The following is a 26,250-nucleotide window of genomic DNA, read 5'->3' as shown; positions in this document are numbered from 1 at the left end:
CTACTTTAATCGAGTTTATTTTAATTGCATCAATACATGTTTTTAAATACGACATATAATACGGCTATTCAGTGTTGTAGATCTATAAATTTTACATTCTAATTACTAATTATTCGTATTAGGGTGTAAATAAATATTAATTATCCATATATTTATATACTTTGAAGACAATTACATTGTAACATGTAGGTAAATAATGTTGGAATTTTATTTTATGAAATTATTAGTTTATATTTTTGATAAATTATAGTATACAATGATTGAAATATAAATTTTTCAAATTAAATTCCCTGTAAGTTTTTGATAGAGGTACATACTAGGTGATATACAATACGTAGTTTTTGCAACACTACTTACAATAATGTCACTTGTTTTATAGAGGTTTACCTACTAGGAATTTTTAACCTTTTTGAAACTGCTTCATAAATACTATGAATAAGCGAAACATTTACTATATACTATAGATATTAAAATGTTTATTTTGAATACCATAAAAAATATATTGTTTATTAGAGTATTTATTTTGTCATAAGCTTTTGTAATATTGTCATAGATTTAATTTAGCATCTAAAATTTGCAACATAAAATTGAAATATACACAATGTGTTGTCACAGCCACATTTGTAAGCATATCGAAACAATGGCTTTTAACGGTTTCAAAGCATATATTCAAGAATTAATTAAAGAAAACTAAGATTTATTTTTATAAACAAATTACGATACTTAACACAAATTCTCAAAGCTGAGTGTATTAATTTTAATCTACAAGATATATGATTACACATTTATTCGTATCTATAAACATTTAGATATTGACACATTTTAGATAAACGGTTATACAATCACATACAATATAATTTTCTACAATCTACATATACATGTTCTACGCATATATGAAAAACTATACTGTTGGTCATCTATCACACACAATTGATACGTCAAAGATTAAATTTATATAAATATAGATTTTTCAATATTTTTTTGTACTTACGTCTATTAAAAGTTGCATTACATTTAAAATTTAGTGCCGATTAAGGTCTGAAGGATGCCATCAGCAGGTTTTAAAACGTATACAGTAAAGAGGGATACGTTTCTCAGTCAGATTAAAAAAAATCGAAATTCGTGACGTTTTCATAAATTTCTTTATATAGATTTCTATAAATTGAAATAGAAAAATGAGAAAATTTTAAAACCTCCTCAGTCTTACAACGAACTTCGTTCGTTTTTTTTTTTAACAAAAAAATTGCCATCTCATGCCAGTAACTGATATTCACTTACGACAAAAAAATTGAAGGACGGTTGCCAAAAAAGCGACTTTAATCTTTTTATTCCAATATACACTCAGTTACACAAAACAAAAAACATAGAATCTACAATATTTTAATATAACATAAGGAAATACTTTTGAACAAAGCTTTTAAATATTGATTTTGGGGCATTTTTTTTTTTTGTATTTTATGTTGAAAAAGACATTAGATTACATATTTTTTCAAATGCTTGTCACACCTACTATTATAACACACATTTTGATTATGATTACTAAAAGTGACACATTAATAAGCCTCAACTAACTGTAATAATAAATTGGATAAACTCATAAATGTGTTTTACTACTTAGGATAGCATAAGCCTGTCATATAAACTGTTTAATGTACTCGGATATCCCTTGCATGGACTGGTGTAGTGTCCTCAGGGCTGGGGCTGTCATCCAAATGAGGTCGAATGTGAACCACTGAACGTCGCTGGTCATGATGGTTGTAATCATCCCTCATCACCAAACCTCCAATTCCATATCCAGGCCCCATGACTCCAGATCCACTTAAACGCATCTTCTCAGGATCTTCATCCAGCTTCATTGATGAGAAAACAGTGCTGAGATTCAGTTGCGGTATATCATAAAAGACGGTGAGCGTTAACATCAAGAACGTCAAACCGATGATTAGATAAACTGAAATTAAAAATTTTATAGTTATGTAGAGAATAAAGCTGAATTGAATTTTATATGCATTGACGTATTACAAACAGACTGAAATTATAATAAAGCTCTCATAAATTGACGACTAAAGTTGGTTTTCTTGGTAAAGCAACCAATAACTTGAAGAAAAATTCGTTATTTTCAATTAATTTGAGTAATACTACTAGAATAGAATAAAACTTACATGTAGCGGCAACCTTGTACAGGGGACGATAGGGCTGGTCTGGATAGTCACCAGGTATATAGTCCCCAAGCCCGATAGTAGTGAGGGAAATAAAGCAGTAATAGAAGGAGTCCAGGTAGTCCCACTCCGGCTCAAGCGAATCGAAAATCGCGGCCGGAACCATCAGGAAGAACACTACCAGGATCATGACTGAAAATAGGGAAACCCAGATATACCGTCAATAACTGAACATTCTCCACATTGTAGTAACATAACAGCAAAATACTTTAATATACAAAAAGTTGATGAATTAATTTTTTAAAGTGTTCACAAAACTTGTTGTACATAATTTTTTTTTTGGAAATTTGTCAGCATCACTGTTATATTATATATTGTACTATAACTCACCAATGATCATGAGGTGAACTAAACGTATAGTAAAGGGTCGATACAAATGGCCCAGAGCAGAATTCAATGACCTCAGCAAGGCAGTGGCTGGTAGCAGAAGTCTTTCCACCAGAGCTGATAGCAACACCAGAGTCAGGGGAATACCCAGAAGTGCATAGACTATACAAAACAACTTGCCAGGCTTAGATAATGGAGTAACGTGACCGTAGCCTGAAAGATAAAATTGAAAAGGTGAATCTAGGAATTATTTTAAGGATTTACGAAACGTCACATGGATATAATAAAACGCTTGAAATGTAGAAACAAGAGTTAATTAAATTAGCTGTCGGGAACAAAGTTTTGCTCGCTCCCTTTATTACCAGTCTCGTAGTTAAAGCCACCACATATCTCATCATTAAGCAAAGGTAAAATGATGTCTACAAAATTATATTATGAAAGGAAACATCTGCAGACGACGTCTTAAGTATAATTATCAATTTACTTAATATTGTTAATACATTCTATTGATACTTTACAGTTACCTTATAATTTCAAAAATTATCCAAACTTAACTTATTTAGACTTTGATCAAAATGACACAAAGAACAGTGTTTTTTTTCATATTGGGGAAATTATTACATAATTGTTACATACCCGCAACGTATTAAAAAATAAATGAGTTTTATTCATTTAAATGAAACTAATATATTTTCGGATTGTTATTTATCATCATATGATATACAAGGACCGACTGACAGACATTCACATCTCGTCTGCCCGTGATCACGGTTGCTGAAAAGAAACTAAACGTCGGGATTATATAATTTTAAAATAATAAAATCCGCGTAGTATATCCGAAAATATATTAGTTTCATTAATAAAAATATAAATGAACTTCGCCGGGGAACATCGTTGTATGGATAAAATACCATATTACGAGTGACGTTGCTGACTTCGCGAAACGAACACCAAGCCGTGTGAACCAGAATATTCCTGATACCAAATAAGCAATGGAATGATTTTACTATCCTAACATCTGAGCAATCATGTAGTCTTAGGTATAGGTTATAAGTTTTATTATGTAATTCTTATTATAATATACATATAAGTAAGTTTCGTAGTTTTCCTGGAACCTCTATTTGCTGCAAAACGCTCCCTATATAATTTAATACTACTTACCAATAGTGGTAACAACGGTGGAAGAAAAGAAAAGGGATTGTCCGAAACTCCAGTTAGGTCCACCGCTTACATTTCTTGATGCAGATACTCCTCGATTACTAGCTCGAACTACTTCATCCAGGAGCACTTCCAAATCGTCAGCTAAAAATATATATATTTTTTAAGATTTCATCTAGTTTACATTTGGCAAATCTTTCTATTGTTTATATATTTCTGTGTGTCATTTACTGAAATTTCTGTAATACTGTAACTGAATCTTCAAAATTCTTCCGAAGCGCTTATGAATACTTTAAGCTCCCTAACCCTGTTTAATTTTAAAATAATTAATTGAAAGACAAGGTTACTCTTTAAATACCTTAAATTTTAAACAAAACAAAAATAGTCAGCAGATGATTTAAAAAAATGTAATTCTATATACATATAAATAATATCATTTTTAATGATATTTCAGAGTCAGTAATCTAAACCAGTGTCCACAACGACTTTACTTATATTTTCATTTTAAGTTCTTTTTCTAAAATAAAAGACTAACTGTACTTGATAGTGGAGACAACAATACTAAAAAGTCTCAATGAATAATAAGAGACTTTATTATATTATAGGCACTCGTAGTAACACCAGTAACAATGGTCTGTGATGGAACTATTTTAACAATTCACAACCCTTATAAATAATACGAAGTTTTGGTGTTTTTTAACTAATAGCTTTTTACTTAAATTATTCTTTTGATCGAACGGGCATTGTCCTAAGGTACCAATCGTCACCTAGTCAAGATGAGAGGATTTTCGAAAAATCGTATAAACTTTATAAGGATGGTTGGTTATGCGCATCTCAAAGAGGTTTACTACGCTGGCAAAGAAGGCGGAAACGGGTAGTATAAATAATAATTTTATGTTATTACGACAATACATATTTATGACAATAAATATATCCACATAACAGTCGGCTTATTGCTGAATGACCTTGAAAATAAAGTGATGTTATCGATATTTACTGTGACAATATTTATTACAAAATAAGATAAGGAGGACTATGCTTAAAAGTAAATATATAAGATATCAAATAAAAATAAGTTTTGGCTCACAAAAATACACATTAATATGAAAGTTGGAATAATACAGATATAATTTTTAAGTCCATTTGTTTTATGTTAAATAATTAACAAACTTATAACCGCTTATTTGAGTTTTACATTTAAGAAACCAGTTTGTGAGCCGCAAAGCTTTTACCCTACAACTCATATATTATTAAGGTAAGCCGCTTTAATGACTTTAATTGGACTAGATATAAGTACCACACATGTATACAGACAAAAGGCTTTCAAAATTTATTCTACAGCCCTCCTAAACCTCGCAGATACTTAAATAATTATAAAATTAAAACATTTTTATGTCATGTATATTATTTGTAGGTATTATATATAAATAGTATTTGTAAAGGCGCGCTCAATTTTAATAAATTTATAATAACAAATTTTTATATATAATGTTACAATGTTTAAACTATACACTTTTATATTTTAAATAAGTAGTTAGCTTAATTATGGTTATAGTTTCTGTTCTTTTCTTTTCATTTAAAATTGTAAGACAATATGAAAGACAATCTATTTTTTGTTCTTTTTAGAATATTAAAATAAAACTTGTTTCTTAAAAAAATCCTATATAAAAGTTTAAAAGGTTCTATTAATTCTTGTATACTAATTTTAAGATCATGAGCCGATTCTAGGAGTTTCTAAGAGAAGACGCTATATGGAATAATGTATACATTATACGTATATTTTACACACGTCCACAGTTAATCTAAGTGTTTACAATTACGCGGTTATCAGTAACTCTTAACCCCGTTATAATATCATCAATATTTATTATCGTCATATATCTTTAGTTCCACCCACGTAATCAAATCAATAATTAAGTATACAACCAGCTGCATGATAAGAGTATAGTTGTATGAATTAAGATGACACAGATAAGTATGCTATCGTTTCAACATTATTCAGTCATATGAATACTATACTTATCGCTATCAATAGAATTGTTACTCTGAAACTACAAAAACTAACATCCCAGGTAGATAATTAAAAGGGAATAGTGTTTTTATCATAATATTCATTATGGGATAAATGATTAAATTTTATCGTATAAGTTTATCAAATATCACAAAGTTATTATCATTTAATACAGTACTATTAATTTATCTATACTCTATAGTATATACAAGGTTTTTTTAAAGTTAAATTTTTTTTAAATTTTATAACAAATGTTTTGGTTTTTCTATGAAAAAATAAATTTATTTTAAAATTAATATCACTTAAAAATAGATTCGTTTTGATTATTAGCATAGATTACCATATATGGGAATGTCGTTAGACCAACATCCGGATTTCGTAATACAAACTGGTTTGAGATAATCTCGACCTTTCGAAGCTTCATAACAGGTAAGATTTGGACAGAAATAGATAATAAGAAATATTTTGTTACACGCTTCTCAATTAACCTTGCTTCGTTGAAGGCTGTTTTTCTGTTTGTTCATAAATTAAGAATAGACTTAAGAAAATTAAAAAATAAACGATGACATGAAATCCTAGGAAATGAATAAAGATATATTTTATTGCTTCTTAAACCCTGGTTCCAGATTATTTTTGATGCCGGAGTGGATGAACCTTGAATTCCTTTAGCAAAACAACAAACTCTCTATTAAAGGTTATTCTTTGTGTGTTAATTTATGTTAATTTTCGTTTGTATTCATTTAAATAAAATTAGAAGTTTCGGACACATCACGGGCAGACGAGATCACGGTTGCTGCAAAGAAACCAAAAACTTCGGGAGTATTCAGTTTTATATCCGAAAATATTAGTTTTATTTTAAATATTATATTGTTTTTTGGTAGTTTTGTTTTTAAAGATATATTTAGAGCTAGAAATAGCATCACTCTATATAATCAAGATTGCCCTTTTAACTGATATTCAGGAAAAATAATTAAAAGCAGATTATTTAAATTCAAACCGAATATAAATGAAATTTGGGCTTACTCTTACCAAATTTCCTCTCTCTTAAAAGGTAATTTTTAATTCACTACCTTTTTATTGCCTGCCAAGTCAGTTCCTGTAGCCATTTAAAAAAAAGGAAATGAGTTGAAATTATTAAATAATTAAGCATCTGAAGATAAACTCAAAGAACACTTCACAAAAATTATAATAATATCTCCTTAAAGACAGAAAATAAACAAATACATCACAAGTCAAGATATAATAAAGTCGCGTGCCAAGTAAGATACGGAGTAATTCTGGAATACTAATGATCTGCAATTTTGTACACAAAAGGTGCTCTAGGTTTAGTCGTTAATCTAAGTTTCGTGGTGATTTCCATCTAAAGGACGAGCTCTTTTCTCTCTCATAAGAATTTAATTGTTTTATGCACTCAGTCCTATTATACTCGTTTGCCAGGAATCCAATTTCCCATTTTGCATTTAATCCAATAATTGTCTTGCAGGACGTTTTGAATGTGATAATTGAAATGCGTTTTACACATCGCATCCGAGAATCAATTTATCCTCTTATGTTAGAATGATCCATCTTAATTTATCAGTGGCGCTGAATGAAGTTGATTAAATTTATACAAATTAGAAATATTATTCAACTAATTGCCAGGACAAGCTGCGTTTTTATATTCCGTCGTTTTTATGAAGAAAACTTAACTAACTATCTCAAAATCTGATACTCGGTTGTATATCATTCAATAAACAAATAAATTTGCTTTTCATACATAAATTAATTACTTGATATATTGAAATCTCTTTCGCTTATCATATGTCAGTGTCCGATAGCAGTAAGATGTGGTGTCAGGGGTGTGGTCGATTTATGAGTTAAAATTGTTACGTAACGTTACATATTTGGAATATTCTAGAAAATCTGAGAATATAACCTTTAAAATTTTATCTTCTTTTCATGGAGTTATTAATTTTTTCAAAGTAAAATTACAATTTACATCAATCACGAATAATTATAGAATTAAATTGTTATTATTAAGTTACATTGAGTATTTAACGATGCCTTAATTGACGTTTGAGGTTTTACGGAGAAGAATTTCCTACTTTTATGTTTTTAAATTGACCTTTTTTAATACGAATATACCTTAATGAAATTTTAAAATAACATCTTTATGTAAATTTGTCAATATATAATGTTAAGTGGCTGTTAAACATTTAAATATAGGTTAATATCTCATCCTTTTACCTTGGTTATTCTAAATAATCTATACTTATATAGGTATAAAGCCTGAACAAATATCCTTTGTTCGACAAATCGTATATAAGAATGCAATAAGAAATAATTTGATGGCATGACAAATAACAATCATTTGAGACAGACATGACAAAGTGCTTATATTTTATCAAACATATCCTTATTATACGCCAGAGGATCTTTTGAACTCCGATAGATAGGTAACTTATATGACTTCATATTCTTAGCAATCTTCTTTGTTAATTTATACTTTATTACTTTATACAAAACATCTTTTAAATATCATCTTTAGTTATTTTAATATTCATAAATTGATTTCGGTTTATCAATAATTATCGATTACGTAATATAAAATTATAAAGAATCTTACAATATATTAATATGAGATTTATTATCAATATGAACAAAGATTACTTAGACATTAATATATATTTTAAATGTTAGTTTTTGCCTATATCAATCATCGAAACTTTCAAATAAGTTTTACTTATAACTGCAAAATATAGATACATAAATATTATTTTAATATAATAAAATGAATATTAAATATTTGACCTGATATATTGAGGTTGAAATGGAGAAGAAGTATAATATAAAGCGTACCGAAAGACACTGGATATAATATTTGGTAACCGATATGATAATTTATATCAAAAATCAAATAAGTTTTACATTTATTTATAGCGACAAAAATCAACGCTAATAAATGTCAGCGTAGGCATAAATTAAATCGAGTGGCTTCCCACGGTTAATTATAAAAAGGACTAAAAGCATTTTAAATATCGTTTATTAATAGACTACTAAAATATATAAATTCTATAAATACATCTGGTATGGACTTTTCCATGATTATATCAAATATATATTTAAATATTTTTGCTTAAAAATATTTGTCACACCACTTTAGATAGGAGTCGTGTTTTATCTTATATTTTTATGAACAAAAACTATTGAACAGAAAATTACTAGCATTCATTAAAATATGCATAATAGATTACTTTGTAAAAACCTGTTTGGAATAATGAAAACCACGGTATTGTATTTTACAATTCATTTTGTTCAAAGAAATATATATCATAACAGCTTATACACATGCTACATAGAAAATATTAAATATAAGTAATCTTTATGTTTTAACTTGTGTAGATAAAACCAAATAGATTATAATAAAAAGATTATAAAACTTACAATAGTTTTATAAAAAGCCGTCACAGGCTAGAACATATTCTTTATGAATATAATATAAATTTCTAATTAACCTCAATTAAATTCCAAATTATAGTAAATGCCGCTCTCTTTACATTCTTGGAATAATTTTGAGTCTCACGTAAGTAAGTTATAATAATGTTAACGAATAACAGACAAACTTTTTTCGAAGGTAAAACTCAAATTTATTTATTTTTAATGTTTAATGTAATAAAAAAGGTTAGTATATATTATTTTAACATTTATCTGGTTTACTTACCCATGACGTTAGGATATTTATTTACGAAGTCTTGCTTAGCGCGGATGACGTCCAGCAAAACCTGATTCTCTAACGGTGTCTCAAGAGCCGAAAACACTAAAGCACCAGACAGCAAGTACGAGGTGTAGAAGATTATATAAATCGATAAAAGACAGGTGAATCTCGCTTTTCCAAAAATCCTGCTGGTAGCAAATAGCGGTTGGAACGGTGGATGTTCTTCTTCGTACAAAATTTCTCTCGGCACTATCATTTTTTTCGGGTAGGGAAATAGTTGGCTATGGACTGTCATATCGTCGTCACTTCTTGCCGAGCTCATGCTCCCATACGAATGTATACGAGGGTATTTTGGCCTTTCATTACTATTTTGTTTGCCTGGCATTTTGGTTTGATGTTATGTAAATCTTTTCCGAAAGCCAATTATTTATTCAGAGTTCACTCCAGTTATAATTATTTGTCCAAATTAAAAAAAAAATACCCCAAAATACTTAAAAACACACTGCAATATTCATATGAAAGCGCTCAACTTTAGCCGCGTCAAATAATACACTAGCTTTCTGACAATGTCCGTACCGAAAAAACCGGAACGGAAGAAATTACGGTCAACTATACTTAAAAAAACGTTTAGGGTGATTAGGTTCGAAGAATAACGAAACCACTTTCATATTACACAGTTTAGATGTCATCTTGATACATTTTAGGGTAGCACACCTCAAATGAAATAGATACTTAAATTGTTACAAAACTCAAACGCACAGTACCTACGCGCACAACGATCAGCTATCAACTGCTGAGTGCTGAGTTATGTATAATGTACCACTGACGGTGAACGGAGGACACAATGTGCTTAAAAAAGTGACGATATTGCGCCTGCGCACCCAACACGACCAACCTTTATTTTTCAAATCACGACAATATAAAAGTTTCTTAATTATGTAAATACAGTAATCTTTGTTAATTTGTTCGATTTTGAATTATTTTATTATGATTATTATATTATTTCTTTTCTTTGTATGGTGTACTCAAGGTTATTTATTTAAATTTGTGGTTTCTATAGAAAATATATAAATGGTTAACTTATTAATGTGTAATTAGTGAATGCTGTTAAAAACTCGTTAACTCTTGTAATAATCATATCATTTCTGTTTATCAAAACTGAACGCGCACGCTAGTAGTTGGTGATTCGGTATCTTTGTAGAATAATATCTTTGGTTAATTAGCTATTACTATTATATGTTATATGTATAAGAGTATTAATATAAACTTCTATGACATTTGGGTATAAAAAAATACCTTCAATAACTAACCAGAATTTAAAAAAAAATATAAGTACACCGATAATAATCTTTTACTTATTTGTTTATATATAATATGTATGTGCCATTAGTCGTCCTTCATCATATGTCCAGAGATATTGATGGTAGAAAAGAATTTCTGCAATGAATACGATCACAAATTGATTTCTGTTAATGAGATATAAAAATTTCTTAACTTATAAATACTGATTTTTTCAAAACACCTTTTTATTTTACACAAACGATATCGAAATCTCGATTATTATACTTACTTTTGATCAGGAGGAAATGTTTACGTTGAACAAATTGTTAATGAAGCAAAATATACATATATGTATGTATTTTCAAGTTAGTTACGTTAACTACAGATGAAAGGCCGAAGGAAATTCAAAGATTGCTTTAAACTAATATTATTTAAAATAAATCTTACGATCTAATTTAATGTCCAACCTACTCGATGTAGGCTTGTACAACATATGATCTTAGAAAAATTATGGAACGGTATTTATAAAATTTTAAGTCCCACTTAACATTCCCGATCAATTGGCATCATTCTTTGGTTTAAGTTCTACACACTAAAGAAACGAAGAAATTCATTCCTGGGTTATAATTTATCATACTTAAATAAATCAACGTTGTTTCATAGCGACGGTTAACACTTGAGAAATAGGAGCTTCATCCCTGAGTGTCAAATTGGGAGACATAAATAAATCAACGTTATTTCTTAGCGACTTACTGACTGTCAATTTATCACACTTAAATAAATTAACGTTGTATTTGATATTTCTATGAAAACGTGTTTATGTAAACAGTTACGATACATGATGGTCATAAGTAAGGCGATTTATTTTGGTTAGAATTAGCACAGCAATATTCAATATTATAAAGACGCCGTGAGTTCAAGTGGCGAGAAAAGTGTTTTTTATCATTTTGTCGCGTGTTAGATATAATTGTTTACAATGATGCGCTCTTTGTTCCGATAAAGTAGGAAAACAATAAATAATAAACATGCCCCACTCTACTGAGTGCCGATAGAAACTGTTTACATTGAAATCACCGAAGTCACCACGTTTAACGTACGATTTGTGACGATGATCTTTGTTTGTTGCGTCATAAAGGCTTAAAGATAAACAAAACGACCTATTTGATCAATAGTTAATTATTTACTGTTTAAAACTAATAAATTTCTAACAACCTTCAAATTACGTAACGTAAGTAATGGTAAAGGTTCATGATCAAAAAATTAAAATGTATTTATTTATGTTTATGCTTGATTAAATTATTATATAAAAACATTTTCCCTTTAGTATCTTGATTAAACTTATTTTAATAAAAATTTAATCCAACACATCCATCAAACCGCATATAAATATTGCATCTGTACAATTCAGTTCAACTTACCTGTTACACATGGATGTTCGATAAGGAAATCATTTTTAATCTTGGCAACACGCTTCTCTGTCTCTCTTTCAACTGGCCTTTCGAGGGCTTGGAATACAGATGCCCCTACAAATAATACATAAACTAGCAATAAATGAATATCACTGACCATATCGTAAATTTTTTTTTTTCTACTATCAAAACCATAAATTCAAAGCGAAGAAACCTGAAGGATAGCTAAGCATAAAATGTGCTCTAACCATGTCGACAATTTAATAATAATTATTTCAAATTATTCTAAATACACAAAAGTAAAATATTTATATCGATTTTACTGCTAGCTGTTTTATTGCGAAAGGTCTATGTCATCGTTTTAAATGTAAAAGCTGAGCTTTGTACATCGCGATACGCTAAAGAAATCAACTTTAACTCCTTTTACCTGGAATTTTTATAAAAATATAGTACGCTATTTTAGAATAGAATTCAATTAAATCACTCTAACAGATTACTTAGCAAAGTGAATATTATCACGAAAAACAGAATAATATTTTATAATTATAATGTACTTATTAATTTTGTTTTATTAATGCTAACACAATTTTATAGTTATTTGAAATGGTAATAAATTAATCCATATAATAAATTGGTTTATATATTTACAGTAAGGTTTGATATCATACAACAATAACCGTAAGCTTAAAATGATTTAAATTCACGCTACAAAGGGCCTAAGAAGTTTTTGTATGTATAAAATGTGGTAAAATTTTTTACATAATGAGATCTAGGACTTTCGCGAGTATTCATTTAAATGAATTTATAATTTTTCGGATTACTACGCGTATTTTATCATTTAAAAAAAACTACATTAACTCGACATTACGGTTACTTTGCAGCAACTGTGGTCAAGGTTCTGGTGATCACGGTTGTTGTTTTAAAATAATAAAATACGAGTAGTAATCCGAAAAATATTAGTTTCGTTTACACATTGTTTACTCTATAACACAAATAATTTATACTAACCCATGGTAAGATAAATGCCCATAGCAATGATGATAAGAAGCAGTCGCACAAAAGGCATCTTGCGAATGTCAACCACACAACCCGGCATGACCAAGCGCATCGTCACTTACTGTAACAAAGATAATTGCAACATTTAATAATTTGACATAAAATCATTAATTGACAAATTTATAACAGCTCATACACAATAGGCTTAAATGCATGTACATCTAAGCCTATTAGAATATCCAAGATTTGAATGAAATTTTATTAGAAACAAAAATACACCTCACTAGTGATTATACAACATATTATAAAAACAAAGTTTAGTCTATTTTTTGGTATATTCCTTTTAAAAACAGCAGGGCATTTTGCTTCGGTTCTTACCCTTTGTTACTTATATTTTCACTTAACGCTTACAAACCTTAAGCTTAATCAGGTATCCAACAAATAAAAAAGTTTTCAACAATGTTCCATAATTGATTTTTTTTAATCAATATATCAATATTTATAAAATAAAATAAAGAATTATATATCTTAGAATACTTCACAGAAAACCTTTCTGATTTCACCGACAATTTCATTCTCAATAACCATACTCACAAAAGATAAGTACAATATTTACCAATATTATGTAAATCATTTGTAACTAAGTTATTGTTTCTAAATAACTGTGTAAAAAAGATAATCTGAACGTCTTTTTTGAAACTACAAAAAGTTTCTTATGTTCAGAAACTCTTAATTGAAAATTATAGCAGGCCTATATTACATAGGTAAATAATATCTTATATAATATATATAACGTGTGATGTCTTTACGCTTTTCTTTGTCTTTACGCTTAAATGACCTCGACGTTGAAACCTAGAAATATATCATATATCTTTGCACAATAAAATACAAAAATATTTCCATCGATACATCAAACTTTCTTAAAGAATATAAATGAATGACATACATAAATAAATATCTAAGCTTCCACAGTTTTCCTAGAAACTTAAGTTCGCTATAGTCTACAAGTATCTAGAATTAGTTAGTAATATATAGGAATATGAAACCCAAATTATAAAATCCTAGAAAATAATGAAATACGATGTTATAAAATTTAGTACTTCCATATGACCAATATAGTCCACATAAAATAATCGTATTAATTAATATCTATCACTTCATGTCGACCGTTGAAGTCAATTTAAGAGTCATCAAAATATTAACGTTTGGGATTCCATTCCATTTTGGCAAAATTCAATTTATCTGAGAGCCAGGAATCTGCCAACGGGAAAATTGATTTTAATTATCTGGAGTAGCTATCAAAAGATATTAATTTAAAATTCCTATAATGCCCACTATCGAACATTAGTTATATTATTATTATTTTTTTATCATTATTTTTTATATATTTCATCCACATTAGTAAAAAAATGTTTACTAATATGTTTTATTCACAAAGAAGCAGAAAAAAGATGTGATGCAAAGAGCAAAACCATTGACATTATTAGTATATATTATATTATATATAAGACATTTATATACAAATAAGTAAAATTAAAACATTGCAAAACAAAATTATTTATTTTCTAGTAACTATTATAGTAACAGAATCCACTAAGAAGAAAAATTGACAATTTTAAAACTGATATAGAAAACTATTTAAAGCTATACGACGTGTTTCTCATGTCAAACGCCGGCATGCAATTTTTATATTTTGTATTTTTTTATGGACCTCGTTCAAGAGTAAACTCTATTGAACGCAACAGGAGTTATATAGACCATCAATGTATTTAAAAATAAACCCAAAATATTAAGATAAATTAAGAATTTAAATTAAGAATCTCCTTTGATCATGGCATTATTTGAAAATGAGCCATGAATTGAAAAACTAGTTAAATTGTAGTTTTCTTATCTGTCAAAAATTTTATATGAATGTCTACCTAGTCTTTAACATTGACAATTTTAGAAATTATTATAGTTTTATACTTTTTTAAATTGTTAATTCAAACATATACATATTGTTAATTATATATATATATATATATATATATATATGGATTAAATATTCATCGAAATATTTCATTTCCTTAGTAAATAATATGAAATGATTTTCAAAACTGCCGTAACTGGACTTGTATATAAAAATCAAATACTCGGTCGACTCTCGAAGACAATAGAAAAATGAATTTATAAGCAATTGTATCGAAACAGAAAATTTACAACACAAAACAATTGTCAAAGAATGAAAAATATATTTTGTTTTATCAAACTTCTATTCTATTCAATTCGCCTTTCTCTTGACATATTTACTCGCAGAAAATGATATTGTTCGTCCGTATCTGTATCAAATATAATATTCTTTTTGTATTTAACGTTATTACCAATGTAGAAGTGATACAAAGCTTTCATGTAGAATATAAGGTAACAAAAAATATGTAACCTTTGTGTTAGTGAGGTCTAATAGGTAAAACGTGAAATTCGTGTATGTTTATATTTATGCTTATATGAAATTGTGAAATTTTACATTCAAACAGACTACAGACAATGACGAATCTTTGAATAATTACACAAGCTTGTGTCATGAGACAATATACAAAGCGTTTCCAGTTTCTCATTACTATAATGTGAACAGATTTATGAGCAAAAAAGCTGTTAACGCCACGAGTGCAACGTGACGATGCCAACTGCAGACCATAGACATACTGTAGACTTCCTCTTAAACTACGTCTGAACAAAGAGTAACGAATGAAAATTCAAAGTAGCATATTAATTGTATTCCATATTCAAAAAAAATGTGCAACATTTAATTACTAACTGTGAATGAGAAAATAAAATGAAAATGATGTATAAAAGATTCTAATAATTTAACATTTAGGTAGTAATGAGAACTTAAATATTTGTCACCCACTATCACATTTATTTCGGACGAATTATAACACGTAAAACATTTTTCCTCTGTCGCTCTTTCCATCATTTAATCATTCAGCATACAAAGTTTTGACAAATTTCACTTCAGGGATTATTATTGTACGGGAGTTTTATCTTTATCCATTTATTAACATTTGACAGTTCTTACGAAATTCTGATGTTTGAATAACCTACAACAAAATACTTTTGGAATATATTATGTATCAGGTAAGAACATATTATAAAGAAAATTTCACTTTCTAAATGTGTTAGCTTAAGGTGAATATGTTTAATGTAACTACGATACGATAATTCTGGACATTACTTGACAAAATTAGCGTCCATTATCAACTTCTAGAAAATAAAAATAATTTAGATTTATTTATAAGTAATTTTGTATAAGAAACTCAAATATTATATAGTGATATTTTTATATCATATAAATTCAAAACTTTGACAAATATAAATCTTATAATAAATTAATATGAGACTGGTAGCGTCACTTATCTTTCCAATTTATTGCTAAAACATTTGTTTTTATTTAATTCAATCAGGAAACTTTTCCTTTAATAATATTATGCTTTAATATTCTTAGGATCATTTATGTTTAAAGTATTACAAATAAAACGATAGGTTCAAGCCGGAAGATTACTCAATCTACACGATCGCATAAAATTAATTGTCTCTTGAACAAGGGACTAACACTATTACTGACTAGTTAGATAGCTTGCCTTACAGTTTAACGGTGGACAGAGTTAAGCGAAGTTTGATGAAGTCATTTCTTTTCTTCAGGCTTCTTAAATTGACAATTATATACGTATAATATATATAAATTCACAATAACTCTTGTTTTTTATTTGCGATTTCAATGTCGATTCAACACAGACGAGAGTGTTGATATTTTTATGTATTTTTTCAATAAATTAAACATCAGCATTATTCAATCGATTCTTCTATTCAGATGTAATCACTTTTTAAATATATATATTTTATAACTAGAACCGTGAGAGCGCTTAAAATTTAATTGTAATTTCAATTTAAATATTAAAATTTATATTTTATAATTATATCGTAAACGAAAATATTTCTCCCTATTACTCGCGACAAGTCTCAATATCACGGAAGTTGCACATTTGTTTCCATCTACTTTTATGTACATTTAATTCTACAAGATTACTCTGCACTATTTGAATGTAATGTCATTTCATTTATATTCTTATATTCATCAAGTCCACATATGTGTATGAGATGCATAAAACGAAAAATGCACTTTGAATTTTCCAAGTCTCTTCACTATTCTCGGCTTGTATATAAATAGAGTCTTAATTTAATCTGCAATAATCTAGAGTATAAAGCTGACCTTTCCAGACCAATTTATTATTTATTGAAATTCTTCTCGAAATAGCTGACATGAAATGTTTGAACCAGATTACATAAAACATAGATATAACACATTCGCGTAAAATGTTATGGGTCAAAGTGGCAAAGAGAGTAAAGGAAGCTTTAACAATGGCTTAATATCAAATATTATTTTTATTATAACGCTATCATCATCATAATGATCAAATATAATTATATGACGTAATGGATTTTATCAATTATCCTACATAGTATGGACATTTATTCCAGGATATTTTCTCCATAATTGTTATGTATATAAAAATAACCCTAAATGAGTTACAATTATACGAGGTTAATTTATTTACAAAAACACTATATACATTTTTACAATGAAAAAAAAAAACAAAAACACAAGAATATTAAAACAAAACAAAAGAATAGTTGCAAGAAGCAAGATTTGGAGGCTACTAATAATCCTACTACTCCAAAGTTCACAATTTAATGAAAAATACTTATTACCTATTAAACATTGTTTTCCATTCAAATGACCAAACAATAATAAATCATTGGCAACCATGGACAAACTACACACTCAACTGTAACACCTCGTCTGCCCGTGATCACGGTTGCTGCAAAGTAACCGAAACGTCGGGATTATGTAGTTTTTAAATAATAAAATCCGCGTAGTAAATCCGAATAATACTAGTTTCATTTAAATGAATACTCGCGAAAATCTTAGATCTCATTATGTAACAACTACATTTTACATTTCATGACAAGAGCGATTTCTTTGTCATTCTCTTAACGTTTAAACTAAACAAAATTATTGATACATAAGAATTTGTTGTCTCTATCTTAATAATCTAATATGTAATAAAGAAAAACATTACTAGCGAAAAACGAATTACAAAACGTCTGAAATGCGATTAAAATACAAATAATGGGTGTTTATTATTATTCATTTCACGACTTCCATCTGGAGGCTGACTTCGATTCTTAATATTACCATCGAGCTTACACGTGTATATCAACCATTGTCATTTAAGTTCTATCTTTGATATCTGGTCCACTAAGCGAGGTGGTTAGTTTATAATTAGAAACGTATTCAAATATATTGCTCGTAGCTTCGAAACTTTCTATTTTGAAATCTATAATTATTTAGTTATTATCAAAAACTTCCAGTTATGAACTTATAAATAAATAAACAGAACTAAAACACTGTTACATTTCCACACAATAGCCGCAGACTGGACCTTTGATACTTGTTATCGTGTATTTATTATACATTATAAATACGCTGCGTTTTTTAAATTTACTTTGCATTAAACTTTAGTTATCGTTTATCAACGACACATGATTGCGTTTATTAATTCATATAAGATTGAAATTGTCGAAATTATTTTTTCAAAAGGAACTTAAATTGACACTTGTTCAAATTATTTAGATTTATTATTGAATTAAACTATTAAATGAATTAAAATAACATTTTGGTCTTTTGAATTATTATTTAAATTCCTGAAATGAATAAACTGAAGGCGATGTAATGTAGGTTGTGTTGTTATATACACGGCGAAGGATCTGTTGTAAATGATTTTATTTAAATAAAAGACGAGCACTTAAACTAAAAGTCTAAGTTAGTAAGAGGATACTATCTTAGAGGTTTGGAGCGTCGTAATAACTTAATGTTTTTAAGGTGATAGAGCCTAATTGTGGTCAAGTAACTAAGGCTCGAACATGAGCTGGTTCTACCGGGGAAGTACCACAGAATATCGTTGTGAAGTAGTCTTTAATGGCTGCGTTTTGTCCCACGAGTGAGACAGCCGGTGGCCCTTTTCCTGTCCTCACCCTTTCCTGCCATTTTCTTATTGGGGAATAGAGGGGTGGGCCCTCCCTCTTTCTTAACAGCCAAAGTTAGCAATTCATCGCTACATAAGGCGACGGTAACTACTGCCCATCAAGTAGGCCATCTGCTTGCTTACAACCTTTCTCATAAAAAAATTACACCATTCACATAATAAAATTGGTTTTGTTTTTAAAAACAAATGTTACGTAATAACTTTTCTTTTTGTAGGTTTGAATAACTCGAGAATCCAGCTAATGAGAAAATAGAGATTTTGTTGATTGAAGATACTAGTGATTGAAAAATTTTTGCTATTCAATTATTTATACGTTTCAACTCTGAATACCAAATTATTTTTCAAGCGTGAAAGAATTATTATGAAGAAAGAAAAGTGACAGCTGTTACAATGAATCAGAAATAAAATAAAATCTAACAAAAAAATCAAAAATCATAAACTTACTTTTACTTATTGAGTACTTCTTTGTTATTTAGACCAAATTTCCACAAAAAGATTTATACAAGAAAAAACATTCGATGACCTGCTCTGTGAGTAACAAAAAAGGTCTTACGTTTTAGACAACATAAAATACTTAGATTAAGATAAAATTTTGAAGTTAGATTTTCGTAAAGAAAATAGCGAAAATCCTTTGTCAATATAGATTTTATACTAAATCTTTTATGTTAACAACAATAAAACATACTTACTTGCGTAAGAACTTTACTTAATATAGCAAAAACCTTTTATATTTACTTCTATCTACAATCTTTTAGAGTTACGAGTCATATTTATCACGTTTGCTTTGAACTTATACTTAAAGAAAATATTACGAAATACATTTAAAGATTACATTGTCGTGGGTTCGAATTGATATTGTTTATATAATTTTTATATATGTGTGTGCTTATAATGTGTATTTCAATCAGAGAATACTATTTAATTGAATCAGACTTTTAGTTAAAACTTAATAAATATTATTCGACATACATACATATGTGATGAATGTCCCTGCAACTGATATCATTGTCAAAGCCAACGTCACAGCATCGATTAAAATAATAAATTCTAATCGTAGGAAAAAAAACAGAAGAACCATTATTAAATAAAAGCTTTATGTATTTAAAATTTAAACCCTGCACAAAATAAGAGTACACTTGAGACATGTTTAATATGAGTTCCGTAGTTATTTTAAACATATTGTTAAAATAACAACCATTAATATTAAGTAGGCTTTTAGTGTCAATATTCTATTAAAAGCTTTTTTCCTATTCAAATCGTGCACACTCTACACATATAATCTACATACGTCTTTATTTAATACTTAGGTAATTGTGTTACAAACCCTTACGTGTTTTTAAAATACTGTTAAAACTATATAAAGATGATTAGTGCTTAATGTAAGCTTTTCTTATTTATAAATAAATATCCACCCCTCATAAAAAATTATATGTATAGCAAACACATAGCTGTTAATATTTATTGGATCTTCGTGGAATAACATTTCTTTACACACACATTTTTACTTTATCATTCTGACTGTTTTTTTAATCCATACTATTTTTATGAAAAATATTACTTTATGCTACACCTTGTATAAAATTTTACTTTTATACTTATAATACTAAATTAATCTAAAATGTATAAGTTACCACAGACTCTTGAAAATTTAGACAGACATCCTTGTCAAGTCACGGGCTCTTTGACCGTGAACTTCGCGTCAATCGATACATATTATTCAAATTTTAATTCCCAGCCGTCGATTGATTTCTACATTTATGTGGCACAAAAAATCCGATGATTAACAAGATTACTTAATACTTTTAAAAGCTCGATCAAAATAATTAAATGGTGAAGACCATTTCATAGCTAGTCACATGTACATTGATTTCGTTGGTAGTTATAAATTTTCAGTTTACGTAACATACGTAAATAATGTCTAGCCGTTCTTACCACAGGTTTGTTGAAGCCTTTATACAATATTGAACTTTGAGATTAAATAGATATATAATGACATCAATATCATTACATAACAAAGAAGCTTGGAATATTGCTGAACATGTACATAATTAAATTAACCAAAATATTTATTGATAATAAATGATTGTTAACTCTGCAAAATTAGAAAAATAAAAAAAATGAAAGCAAAATATTTGAAATGTCAATAGACTGAATTATAACCAATTAAAAGTTTCTCTCGTCGCTAATCTCCGTTATGTCGGTGATTTGAACTGCTTAAAATACTTAAACGGATTTCAATTTAACTTTAAATTTATAAAAACATTTGCTTGCTCACTTAAATTAGAAAATGTTATACATACATATACAATTAATGCTTTATTCAATGTTAATATATTAAAATTTCAATTTAATGTGCCTTAGTTATTCCTATAAATGTATTAAAATCAGATAAATATAACTATAAAGCAGAACTTTATTGTGCTCGCTGGATTTTTTTTTTATTTAAGGGTTTAATATAAACTAAAATTTTAAACAAAAATAATATAACATCAATACAGATTTATCACAGCGAATAAAAGTTATCGTGGCTCGTATAGTTTCTAATGAAGAAAATTTTTTAATTACCTTAATGAAACTTCCTTTGAATGCCTTTAAGATAACGAAGGAATAACAACTTTACTAGAGAATCATGACGCGATTGACAAACATATAAGTCACATTAAATTCAACAAGAAGAAGAGTCTTTCAAGTTTTCCTTGAATTTTTCGACTCAAAACATATACATTTCCATCATTAAAACTATTTTCAATATTGAGATCTAAGACTTTCGCGAGTATTCCTTTAAATAAACCTAATATTTTTCGGATTTGCGACGAGTATTATATCCTTTTAAAAAACTAGATAATACCGACGTTTCGGTTACTTTTCAACAAACGTGATCGCAGGCAGACGAGAAGTGAATGTCTGTTATTTATCATCTACCGCCAAAGAGTAACGATTTCTTAATTTTCTGGCGTAGCACTCTGGAGCTATTTTCAATAACTTTAATTTGAAACAAGGATTCTTATTTATACTGAAAATAATATAATATTACGTGTATAAGAATTAGTTTTTTATCATTATGTATCTTTATAGTTAGGATAATTGCAAATAAAAGTGAAACCTTTTTACTTGAAAATTTAAATTTAAATCAAAAGTTAATAATTGAAAAATATCACCCGAGGCTCTTTATTCTACGGAATATTTGGAATAAAAAAGGTATTTCTAGATTCATATTTAAAAGTTATATTGTTATCTAATACATTTACTATTTTATTCCGAGATTATTTAATGTTATAATGAGAAACACGTACACACATAGGCGTGTTAATTAAATTAGCAAAATTTACATGAAGATTTGTAAATAAAAAACTAACCTCGTGGTTTAAATATTATATTTATTATTATTATACATACAATTTGTTTTAAAAAAAAGTGCCAATTATTTTTTATTGTTCAGAATTTTACGGTGAACATGGATTTACGAACTTTGTTTCTGTATTTTTGTTTGTTGTTACGTACTTTACAATAGCCGGATTAAAATGTTTGCAACTTAGGCTTTCCCGAATGTTGAAAGTATATGAAATTAAATATTTCACACGAAACACAATTTACTGTCACCTTTTTTTACTGCATTAAATTTATTTATTTTTCATTTAATAATATTAAAACTATTAGCTTTTTATATTTGATTAAATTTTATCAATAAATTAAAACCGACGTAACTACCTAAGTACTTCCTTGAAGATTTCACTGTACCAAAGTTATATATATAGTTCGAGAATATATATATACAAATTTCTCTGAAATATTTTTTTTTGACAATATCACGTCACATGATCACTTATAATATAAAATTCTTGTTATAAAAAGCCTATTTTTTTATCTAAAAAGTATGTCACCGTTTGAAACCGCCTGGGGGGGTATTATTAAATAAATATATTTTCCTGTAATTTTTTTTACTATACTTATTTAGATAGAAATGTATGTGACAAACTGTGGGACGAACATTTTAAGTTAAAAACGTAGGTCAATATTGAAGCTTCATTATGTTACATTGTTTACTTGACTTTTACAGGTACGAGTTCAAAGTATGACGTCACTAAAATATTACGGTTCCGGATATGTAAACAGAATGCTGCCTACTTGTTTTGGTAATTATTCCTAGAATTATTATACATCACCATATATCACATAGTCAACTCTTATCCATATCAAAAATATTTATTTTACAAAGTAAAATTTATAACATTTTTAAAAATAATCCGTCCGTCCGTCCGTCCGTCCGTCTCTTTGTTCAAGTTAATCCCTAAAACCGTAGCTATATTGAACGAATTTTCAAAGGTAGAGAATCGATATAAGATGAAGTAATTAAGCCTACTTTTATTTTAAAATATGTATATATATACTTATTTTTATTCATATAAGAAATAAAAAATATTTATTGTCACAAATACAATGATGTAAAAATTTATATTTTGTTTCATATATTAGGAACCATACTGTGTACAGTTATGTTTATCATTCAAACAAAACAATAGGAAATGTATTAAAATTTATCAGTTTTATGAAATATAGAAACGACCTCGTATTGAAGTTAATGGTAGAATTTATATGATTGACTTTTATTCAGGAACTGTCGAAAACCTAACTTGCAACTGTATCAGTCCAACAGCACGCCATACGGTATTTAGTGTTGTAATTTATAATATTTCTGTATAAAATAATAGTTGAAGCAGACTGTATTAACAGAATAAATTAGACCTCTGCATACAATTATTTATAAAAAATTATTATTAACAAAAACTAAGTTTTACCTAATCTCTGAAGAAAGTTTTCGATTTGTTAGTTTAGAGCACCCAATGGCAATAACCTGAGTTTAGTAAGAAAACATTTCTATCCCCTTTTAGACCGAATTTTGATTTTGAATGTTATACATATATATGTGAAAAAACATTGCTTACCTTATTTAAATTATAATCAAATCCCTTATTGTAGAAATGTAGACGGAGAGTACAGCTGAGTTCGTAAATGTTAAGAAATGAGTAATAAACGTATTACTAAAACTGAAGCAATAAAATTCTAAAATATGAGAGGAGAAAACGCTCATACTTGCGAGACATCAGCTTTCGTCATACACTAATTTGACTGGTAAAATCAATGACGCCTATGCGTTACCGGCAACCAGACAAACGAGCCAGACAAATATCTACAGAAATATGTATTATATAAATTAATATTAAATAATCCAAACACATTTAAAACATCTAAGAAGATTAGTTATTAAATAAAACAAGTTGTTTAAGTAAATATATAAATCATACTACCTCGGATAAAATAGAAAAGCTTAGTCTTATTAAGTGAATCATATTAAGATAGATTTATCTAGGAAAGTATTGAGTAGATTATTGATTATTATAGGTATATACCTCGCATGTAAAACATGTTACACAAACTCATTCTCTCTACAAAAACCACTAAAACACTTGGGTCTATCCAGAACTACTATAATTCATTCATAGAACGTGCTTCGAAGGCAGCCCTAGTAAGTAGTAGGTTCATTACAAATTTGGTTAGGTAAAGAGAGGAGCTTGGACGGTGGAGGTGAGCTTTAATGCGATTTAGATAGGAGCCCCTGAAACATACACCTGGGTCGCAAGTCCCAGGCAGTTGTTAAGGCTCCTTTCCCTGCAACGCGATGGACTCGGCCCCCGGACAGTGAGCCTATCTAATGATGAGAAGTTTTCGTCATCGTGCGTGGATGGTTAGAATATCGTTCAGTTTAGAGTATCATTTATTTTAAAGTTAGAATTGTATTAAAACAAGCAAACACATTCTATTACTGGATAAAAATTGCATTAAATATATTGTAAAGTTGTTCTATTGGTTGATGATAATTTGTAAAGAAATGTATCTGAACTAACAACAAATACACTGCGCTTAAACGGCAAAGAAGTTATCTGACTTACGCTCAGGATAGTTTTAATTTTTATGATAGAAAAATGAGATCGTATTAAGAGGAATTTCCAGAATAAGTTTGGTCAAGACGGAACATAGTAAGATCCAAAAAAGTTTAGAGTATTAGGAATAGGACGGACTACGATTCAATTATTTATCGTGAAATGGCCTAAGCCAGCAATAAAATATAAATAAAACCAATTTATTACACTATTAAATTGAGTGGTATACAAAAATATATAATTGTGTCTATGAGTACGCTAGACCATAATTAAAGCTGAACCTTAATAAACCTTAGTTTGAAGTGTTAAAATCTATTTTAGCTGTAAAATATCGTAAGTCTTTCTATTTTGACACAAACGCAACGTGCAATTTAAAAAACTGTCATAAAGCCACATTCATTTTCGACTACCTAAAAGAAAACCTGACGAAGTTTTCCACTCTCTAAAAATAAATTCAACAACAGTAAAAAATGAAAAAAAGTCTAATTCAGCGCCCTCAACTACAGAAAAAAGTAAATGAAGGAATTAATGTTCATTATTATTTTTTAATATTCGTTACAAAATTTCAATATGTCTAAGGGATACGTGATATCTAATACAGACATTAACAATGTATATTTACGAATTTACTAATCAATTGATACACGTAAATTTTATGTAAATTTAAATCAAGAAGAAATTAATTCAATTACTGTATAAAATCCACATCACATATACAAATTAAAAAAATACATACCTAAGTTAGTTAGTAGTCTCGTTCTTGGTTGATTTAATAAACGCGATCACAAATATTAAGGGGACTTTTAATATAAATATATTGGATTAAATTCGACACAAACGTGCGGTCCGTGGTAAGTTTAAACCCCGTCTGTAGGCTATATTATTGTACGTAGTCTGAAAGAGGCTGCTCTTCTAAAAAGCTTTTTACCCTATACGACAACACGACATTTTTCAGCCACGATAGTAGGTATATCGGCTGGGTAAGATCAATCCCGCAAAAATTCACCTAAAAATTTATATATTTCTAAAATTTTTATACAGCTTCTAGCATTGATAAGATTCACTCAAGCTTATAGCTTTTTACATTCTAAATTACTACATACATTTACTAAATTATAGACTTTTTGTGACAATTT

General features: G+C 28.3%; 1 protein-coding gene across 2 annotated transcripts; it reads right to left on the bottom strand.

The window, feature by feature from the left end:
- LOC116769530 (potassium channel subfamily K member 1-like) lies at window positions 1-25,986 on the bottom strand. Of its 2 annotated transcripts, XM_032660655.2 has the most exons (7): window positions 25,851-25,986; window positions 13,105-13,213; window positions 12,106-12,210; window positions 3,705-3,845; window positions 2,547-2,756; window positions 2,160-2,348; window positions 1-1,948 (listed from the first exon to the last, which is right to left on the bottom strand). In XM_032660655.2, exons 2-7 carry the CDS (start codon window positions 13,202-13,204, stop codon window positions 1,647-1,649), a joined length of 1,047 nt encoding a protein of 348 aa, XP_032516546.2. In that variant the 5' UTR covers window positions 13,205-13,213; window positions 25,851-25,986; the 3' UTR covers window positions 1-1,646. The 2 variants fall into 2 exon arrangements, with proteins under 2 accessions (XP_032516546.2, XP_032516545.2); XM_032660654.2 differs by lacking the exons at window positions 12,106-12,210; window positions 13,105-13,213; window positions 25,851-25,986 and adding an exon at window positions 9,413-10,221.
- Between the last annotated feature and the right edge of the window lie 264 nt (window positions 25,987-26,250).

This window comes from Danaus plexippus, chromosome 14, assembly GCF_018135715.1.
Source record: "Danaus plexippus chromosome 14, MEX_DaPlex, whole genome shotgun sequence".
NCBI lineage: Eukaryota > Metazoa > Arthropoda > Insecta > Lepidoptera > Nymphalidae > Danaus > Danaus plexippus.
The sequence above is the reverse complement of the archived record's forward strand: the minus strand, read 5'-3'. Positions and strand labels throughout refer to the sequence as shown.